This window comes from Chiloscyllium punctatum, chromosome 15 (genome assembly GCF_047496795.1).
Source record: "Chiloscyllium punctatum isolate Juve2018m chromosome 15, sChiPun1.3, whole genome shotgun sequence".
Lineage (NCBI taxonomy): Eukaryota > Metazoa > Chordata > Chondrichthyes > Orectolobiformes > Hemiscylliidae > Chiloscyllium > Chiloscyllium punctatum.
Window position 1 is genome coordinate 89167810 of NC_092753.1, and position 8957 is coordinate 89176766.

The 8957-nt window shown below is 45.1% G+C and overlaps 1 protein-coding gene across 1 annotated transcript in view; it reads right to left on the reverse strand.

Annotated features, from left to right (window-relative positions):
* The window catches only part of LOC140486500 (junctional adhesion molecule B-like), a 103939-nt gene extending 95737 nt beyond the window's left edge, over positions 1-8202 (reverse strand). Inside the window, exon 1 of the mRNA XM_072585738.1 lies at positions 7893-8202. Coding sequence (XP_072441839.1) covers positions 7893-7941 — 49 coding nt within the window. The 5' untranslated portion in view covers positions 7942-8202. The remainder of the gene's footprint in view (positions 1-7892) is intronic.
* Positions 8203-8957: the final 755 nt, after the last annotated feature.

Consider the following 8957-nt stretch of genomic DNA (forward strand, 5'->3'; position numbering starts at 1 on the left):
CTTCACGATAGAGGATTCTTCAAAGTTTTAGCTCATAAAGACCAACACTGTAAGCTGATGTTTTAAGATATGTGACTGCATTATTGCAGTGAGATCCCATTCACTTACTTAGGAGCAAGAGCAGGGGATTCATATATTCTGAATCTATCCTGACCTATACCAAAAACAGCCCCAGTATGTCAGTCCTCCCATTGGACTCTGTGGGATTCTACCATGTGGAAAATCAATGCGATACAGTTCCTTCACTTCAAAGTAATCAATATAAAAAAGGCAACATACAATTGTAAGTTGTTGTAATGATGAAGTGCTTTGAGCTGTTTAAGAGAAATGTAAGAAGTTACTAGTAGTAGAATCACAGAATATTACAGAATGAAAGGAGACCACCATCCCATTGTTCCCATGCCAACTCCTTGACTAGAGTTATTTATCAGTCCCAATCTCATCATTCTAATCTCCCACCCTGCCAGTTTTGCAACTTTTTTGAAGTGATTTTGCCAATTTCCTTTTAAAAATCATTATTGAACCAATTCCCACTACTCTTTCAGGCAGCACATTCCAGATAATAGTTTTGCAAAAGAAAAATCCTTATTCCCTCAAGACTGATCACTAAACGTAGTGATCTCAGACTAAGCCCCACTCTCTGCAACTGGATCTTCAGTTTTCTGACCCACAGGCCACAATCAGTGAAGATTGGGGACAATATTTCATCCACACTAATACTTAACACTGGAGCCCTCCAGCGGTGTGTAACTGTACACCCATGACTGTGTTGCCAAATACCCGACTAATGCCACTTACAACTTCGCTGATGACACCACCATAATCGGTTGAATCTCAGATAGTGACGAAACAGACAACAGATGGGAGGTGGAAAACCTGGAAAAATGGTGCACTGAGAACAACCTAGCTCTCAATGCCAGCAAAATCAAGGAACTCATTATCGACTTTCAGTGGGATGTTACTCATGACCCCCTACACATTAACAGCACAGAGATGGAACGAGTGGAGAGTGTCAAGCTCCTGGGAGTGGTCACCCACAACAAGCTTTCTTGGACTCTTCATGTGGATGCACTGGTTACAAAGGCCCAGTAATGTCTCTTCTTCCTCAAGCAGCTGAGGAAATTTGGCAAGACGGCGAATACTCTTGCCAACTTTGATAGGTGCGCCATCGAGAGCATTCTGTCTGGATGTATCACTACCTGGTATGGCAACTGCACCATTCAAGATCGGAGATGGTTACAGAGAGTGGTGAACTCGGCCCGGACAATCACAAAGGCCAACCTCCCATCTATAGAATCCATAGATAGAGTTGATAACCTGAAACTTTTTCCCCAGGGCAGAACTTGTTAACTCGAGGGGACATAGTTTTAAAGCTGTTTGGTGGAAAGTATAGAGGGTATGTCAGAGGCGGGTTCTTTACGCAGAGAGTTGAGAGAGCATGGAATGCGTTGCCAGCAGCAGTTGTGGAAGCGAGGTCATTGGGGATATTTAAGAGACTGCTGGACATGCATATGGTCACAGAAATTTGAGGGTTCGTACACTAGGTTTACCTTACATGAGGATCAATGGTCGGCACAACATTGTGGGCTGAAGGGCCTGTTCTGTGCTGTACTGTTCTATGTTCTCTATGTTCTATCTACCAGACTCGCTGTCAAGGAAAGGCCGCCAGCATTCTCAAAGATCCATCCCACCCTGGCAATGTTTTTCTACAACCTCTACCATCGGGGAGAAGCTTGAACACATGCACCAGCCAGTTTCAAAACAGTTTCTACCCTACTGTTGTTAGAATGCTGAATGGACTCACAAACTCTTAACATTTGCCTATACCTGTGATTTTGTTTTTGCCGCTGTTTACCTATTATTTACCATCAATGCTACTTAACTCTGTGATCTGCCTGTATTGCTCCTAAGACAAAGCTTTTCACTGTGCCTCGGTACACCCGACAATAAAATCAATTCAATTCAATTCACTTCAATTCAATTATGGGTGGCACAGTGGTTAACACAGTGCCAGGGACCCAGGTTTGATTCCAGCCTTGGGTGACTGTGTGGAGTTTCCCTGTGTTTACGTTTATGCCAGGTCCTCTGGTTTCCTCTCACCGTCCAGGTTAGGTGGATTGGCCATGCCAAATTTGCCCTGTAGTCCAGAGATATGTAGGCTAGGTGGATTAGCCTTGGTAAATGCAGGGTTTGGGGGTAGGGTGTGGAGGTGGGTCTGGGTGGGATGCTGTTCGGAGGGTCACTGCCAACCTGATGGGCCAAGTGGCCTCATTCTGCACTGTAGGGATACAAGCCTCCTTGCTATTTTGTTGCCTTCTCATCCCTTTACTCTGAATCATTGGACAATTATCTTACTGGTTACTGACCCTGAAAATAAGTAGACATTCTTTCCCATCATTTAATCTACCAACATCCCACTTTTATAAGCTACTATTTAATCACTTCTGCTCTGCAGAGAATAACTTCAGTATCTCTGGATGTTTCATATAACTGATGTTCTATACTTCTGGTATTATGCAGTACACTCTCTCTAAGAACTCAACATCCTTTTCAAATTGCTCAGAATTGTACTCCAGATAAGGTCTAACAGTGATGTACAAACATTGACTGTAAATTGCTTGATTTTTGCTCTGTGCTGTTGTGTACCATGCCACAGGTCCTGTTCATTCTTAGTGGCCTTCTCAGTTTGTTCTGACACTTTCCAGGATTTATGTACAAACATCACCAGGTCTCCCTTTTACTGCACTCCCTTTAAAGATGTTCTATTTAAAGCACATTGACTTCTTATTTTATTTGCAAAAATGAAGTGACATTTGCATCACTCCATAACTATGAGAGTTTTTTAATAAGGAAGATACTTCTGGCCTTTTTCTCTTTCAGAAGGGTGAAGATCACTGGCCTGCACAAAGAACATGGCCTCCAGCCAATATGGAGGCTGGGGGGGGGGGGGGGGTGGGGGAGCTGCAACATATAAACCATGTTACTGTCCACGTACTAGAACTAATGTCATTACTGCAGCGTTGGCTGAGCGTGTGCCAAGGTTGAGAGAGAGTCAAGCTACCAGGGTTGTTAAGAAAAACAAAAATCTCTCTTCGAACTTCTCAGAAAAATAAACAAGTTGAAAGGGAAACAATCGCAGGACTAGAGCAGAGGATGAGACAAAAACTGAAGCATGCTTTTGGGATTTGTATGGGGTGTGGAGGTGTTCTTCCCAAGTGCCTGCTGCCCTTGTCCTTTCAGCTGATAGAGATCACAGGGTTCTAAGGTGATCATTATTCATGTCAGTGTTAGCTTTGAGTAGTGGTAGGCTTATTAACTGTGGACAGCATCACAGTTCAGCCTAATAATGCACTGTCCAGCAGAATCAATCTCCTGATGAAGGGCTTATACCCGAAACATTGATTCTCCCGCTCCTTGGATGCTGCCTGACCTGCTATGCTTTTTCAGCACCATACTCTCCACTTTTTTAGTAAGCCAGCACAGGGCCAAATGGACTTCCAAACTTATAATTCTGTGATAAAGTAACACCGATATACCACAATAAATTTCATCAGTGAGTAGCTGAGCAGCACAGACCATGAAGGTACCCCAACAGATCCCGAGTCTAAGTCATTTGGAGAGTGTCTATAAGTAAAGAGGATTTCAGGTTCTGCTTATTCAGCCATGGTTCTCACTCTTGATCACTATGTCTTGATTCATTATTTTGTCCTGGTTTTTTTTGAGGGGACGGATACTGAGCAGTCGATGTAAAGATAAACAACTGGTGAGGACTTGGAGTCTTTTCTTTAAAAATCAGATCAAAAGAAGCAGCCTGTGTGGGTGTAGTCAGGCTCTCATAGCTTCAGGATTTTCAGTTAGTTTTCAGCAGGGGTCTCAGCAGGGTTGGAAGGCAGTGAATATCTCCTGGCTGCTACACTCTCTCAGAATTGTCTTTTGATGTTCTTGCCTCCTGGATTGGAGAACTGCATGTGAGACAATCTATCTTCTGAATTTGCCTTTTGCCATTTATAGATATTACTACATTGGAACAGTTACTGTTTAGTAGTAATACTGGGGTGGCACGGTGGCTCAGTGGTTAGCACTGCTGCCTCACAGTACCAGGAACATGGATTTGATTCCAGCTTTGAGTGACTGTCTGTGTGGAGTTTGCACATTCTCCCTGTGTCTGCGTGGGTTTCCTCCCAGTGCTCCGGTTTCCTTCCACAGTCCAAAGATGTGCAGGTGAGGTGAATTGCCCAATGCTCAATTGCCCATTGTGTTCAGGGATGTGTAGGTTAGGTGCATTACTTAGGGGAAATTTTAGCGTAGTAAGGGTCTGGGTGGGTTACTCTTCAACCGGATGGTTGGTGTGGATTTGCTGGGCCGAATGGCCTGTTTCTACACTGTAGCAATTCTAATTCTAAGTAGTAAAATAATCTATTATTCTGTTAAGTTTCCAACAGAGTTAAGTTATTCCAAGTTCCTCCTTTTTTTGTTGTATTTTAATTACAGAATTTGAATAAATTGTGTTTTCTTACATTGAGGAGTTTGACCAATCAAATTGCATCTGGAACACAGCACCTGACATTTACCTTTAAAATAAGAAAAATTGAGGGTCTAGGCTACCTTCTCAATATATTTTGAGTGGGTTTAGTCTGCTCCATAACATTAGGAATACACTTTTATGAGATTAGGCATTGAATACAAGAGCAAGGAGGTTATGTTGAAGCTGTGCATTATGCGAGTTAAATCACAGCTAGAGTACTCTGTGCAGTTTTGGTTGCCACACTTCTAGGAAGGTTGGAATTACACTGGAGAGGGTGCAGAAGACACTTATCAGTTTTACCATGGGCTCGAGTGATTCAGCTCTGAGGAAAGACTGGATAGACCGGGGTTATTTTCCTCAGAGCAAAAAGTGCTGAGTTGGAGGGGAGGAATCTGATTGAAGAATAGCGTTTGGTGGACATTTACGGGGTAGGCAGGAAGCAGATTTTCCCCTGAGTTGAGAGATCAATAACCAGGAGGCACAGTTTTAAAGTAAGGAGCAGGAGGTTTGAGATGACTTTTCACCTCGAGGGTTGTGGACATCTCAAACTCACTACCGACCAGAATGATAGAGGTGGGAGACTTCAGGTATTTATGAACTAGTAAGATGAACACTTGAAAACGTCAATATGAGGCTCCATGTGTAAGGATGGAAACTGGGATGAGATTAAGCGGGTGCTTGATGATCAGCACAGACTGATGCTCTCCAAATACTTTGTGGAGTACAGTTATTGCTGTAATATAGAAGACTGAGCAGTCAATTTGCGCATAGCAAGCTCCTACAAGCAGCAGACCAAACAATTTGTTTTACATATTGTTGCTTAAGAGGCAAATATTGACCGAGACACAGGGGATAATTCCCTCTCTTGTTTTTGAAATTGGGCCATGGCACATTGACATCTCAAGAGGGAAATCTGGACCTTGCATGAACAGTTTGTCTGAAAGAAGGTATTTCTGACACTGATGCACTCTTTCAGCACTGTATTGGCGTGGATTTTGTGCTCTGGGAACTGGAGTGGAACCTATTCTCATTGAAAAAAACTTCCTGGATTTAGCTCTTTCATACCATTTACCATCGAGTTTACATTGACACGAACGTTAGTGCATTTCGCCCATTTTTCTCAGTGTGCATCACAACATTCACATCTTGCAACACTCCTTTCTCAGATCAGTTCTCAAAACTTTTAAGACCCCAAATATCTCTGGCACTACCTTCTTACCCAGTGGACATACATCAGATTGAAGTGGAATATTCTCTCCTCTTCCACTTTCATCTATTTTAAATGTCCTGACGTCAAATGCATTCTCTACTACATACTGTCCTTCACATTGCGGAGGCTGAGTGTCAGCTCTTAGACAATTTCTCTGACATCCCTGGACCATGGTCCCACCTTCAAACATCAGGCTGTTGTTCCCACGAATGTTACTAACCTTATCTCATTCTGGGGATCTACCCTCACCCACTGCTACCCAGTTCATGGTCCCCTAACCTTGCAGAATCCACTTCTACCTTGTTCCCAAAAAATCTACGAACAGGACTGCCTGGGCAGACCCATTGCTTCTGTCTACTCCTGCCTTATCGAGCTCATCTCTTCCTACCTTGACTTGATATTTTCTCTTTGTCCAGTCTCTTCCCACTTGCATCTGCAACTGTCCTGACACCTTAGACCAGTTTCAAAGTTTCCAGTTTGTGGGCTCCAACTGCCTCCTCTTTACCATGGATACACAATCCCTTTAAATATCCATTCCCCATCTGAATGGTTTCAGGGTTCTCTGCTTCTTCCTGGAAAAGACACCTGATCAATCCCCCTCCTCCTCCCAGCTGAGCTCATCCTCATTCTGAACAACTTCTTCTTTAACTCCTCTCTCTTTCTTCAGGTTAAAGGTGTCGCCATGGGTACCTGCATGGGCTCTAGTTATACCTGTCTCTTTGTGGGGTACATGGAACGTTTCTTGTTCCAGTCCCACTTGGATCCCACTCCACAACTCTTTCTTCCCTCTCCCTTCTGGAATTGGAAACATTGATCAATTTTGATTCCAATTTCCACTCTGCTCTCCTTCATCTGGCCTATCACTGACCTCTCCCTTCTCTTCCTTGACAGTTTCCATTTCTGGGGATTGGCTGCCACCAATATTCATTACAGCCTGACCAACTCCCACAGCTAACTTGACTAAACATTTCTCACACCCTGCTTAAGGATGCCATTCCATTCTCCCAGCTTCTCCATCTTTGTTGCATCTGTTCTGTAGGGGTGGGGGACTCAGAAACGTCCACCTTTTTCCTCATGATTTCCATTTTCCTGCACATCTGCCCTCAACCCTTTCTGTTCCACAACAGCATTAGGGTTCCAACCCCCAGTTCTTGCTTTCCAGCCCAACATTTTAACTCATGGAAAGAATCATAAGCCATCGTTTCCGTCACTGCCAATGAAGTGCCACCATCAGATATATATTCCCTCCCTCCCCTTGTCAGCTTTCCACAAGGACCGCTTCCTCTGGGACACCCTGGTCCACTCCTCCATTCCCAACAGCTCTTTACACCCCCCTTCCCCAACATGGCACCTTCCCATGCAATGACTGAAGGTTCAACACTTGGCTGTTTACTTCCTCCCTCCTCCAGCTGTTTTGTTTAAAGATGTTTCAGACCTTCAGCATCTGCAGTTCTTTGTTTTAGCCTCGAATCGTTGCCCTGTTTGGGATCAGCCATCTGCAGCCTCTGCTGAAACATTAAACCTGGGAGGTCTTGCTTGGTCTGCAACCCCTGCCTTTGTGAGGATTGGCTCACCGCATTAACTTGGTTAAGATGGAAGACAATAAACTCGAGAATCACCCTCTCACTCACTCTCCTCACCCGTTCATTGTGTGGGAGGAGACTCTGTGTCTGAACTCAGGCAAGCATTCTAACAGAGGGTTAACCATCCTTTTGACCAAGTTTCCAGAATTTTCTATTTCATTTTTCCCTCCCTTTAAATCCCCAATGTTTGGCAGCCGCGGATTCACGGTGTGGGCTTCGGATAGTTCAACAAAAGTTTCCTTCATTCCAGCAATGTGTCGTACACAGAGAGTCTGTTCGACAAAACTGCAGGAACATCTTACGAAAAGGCCTCTCCTGGGGGGGTCACCAAGCTGCAGGGGAGAGGGGCATGAACAACATCAGGGAAGAGTCCCCAAGTAAAAACAAGATTCGAGGAGCTGCCAAACCGCTGAGGAATCAATGAGAGAGCAGCTCATTGCCCCCAGCTTCAAGGTGACTAAACAGCAGCCAAAGAGAAAACCGTTAGGATCTGATGGTGGGGGAGGTGGCAGGGAGAGGCGAAGTTACAAAGGAGCGGAATACAATGTTTAAAAGCACTTTGTCAAATACTTACAGAGCTCCAGGAGGATGAAGGAACACAAAAAGGCTTCAACTTTCAGCATGTTCTCACACTCTCCAGCAACAACACCCAAACCCCAACTCCTGACAGTTCCCCCAGAGGGTTATAGCTGCAGCTTTTCCTACTCGGCTCTCAGCAGCAGGATGGGATCCGACCTGTTGCTTTTTTCTTTCTCTTGCTGCTGCTCCTTCTCAGTGACTCAAGACTTTTTTTTTAATCACTCTCCAGTCTGTGTGAGGAGGGCAGCGCCTGCAGGGTCCTAGCGCCGCAGCTCGCTCCCTCCTGAGCTGGACCCCCAGGCTCCATCGCCACAGCACTGGCTCCCCCGCCAAACGCTGCGCTGCACTCCTCCCCTTATCGTTACAGCGCAGCAAAGACCATAAGACATAGGAGTGGAAGTAAGGCCATTCGGCCCATCGAGGTAAAAACAATGACTGCAGATGCTGAAAACCAAATACTGGATTAGTGGTGCTGGAAGAGCACAGCAGTTCAGGCAGCATCCAACGAGCAGCGAAATCAACGTTTCGGGCAAAAGCCCACTCCGCCATTCAATTGTGGCTGATGGGCATTTCAACTCCACTTACCCACGTTCTCCCCGTAGCCCTTAATTCCTTGTGACATCAAGAATTCATCAATCTCTGCCTTGAAGACATTTAGCGTCCCGGCCTCCACTGCACTCTGCGGCAATGAATTCCACAGGCCCACCACTCTCTGGCTGAAGAAATGTCTCCGCATTTCTGTTCTGAATTTACCCCCTCTAATTCTAAGACTGTGTCCACGGGTCCTAGACTCCTCGCCTAACGGAAACAATTTCCTAGCGTCCACCCCACGAAAGCGGGGAGGTTGGCAGGGGTGGGGGCACCGTTCGGCCCATCGTACCACTGCCTTCACTGAACAATCCATCCAAATATAAGGCAGCGAGCCGCGGATTCTGGAGATCAGGAGTTCAAACAAAACACGAAGTGCTGGAGAAACTCAGCAGGGAGCATGGAGAGAGAAACAGACTTCATGTTTTGAGTCTTGTGTGACTTTTCTTCAATGAATGAGTTCTTTAAGACA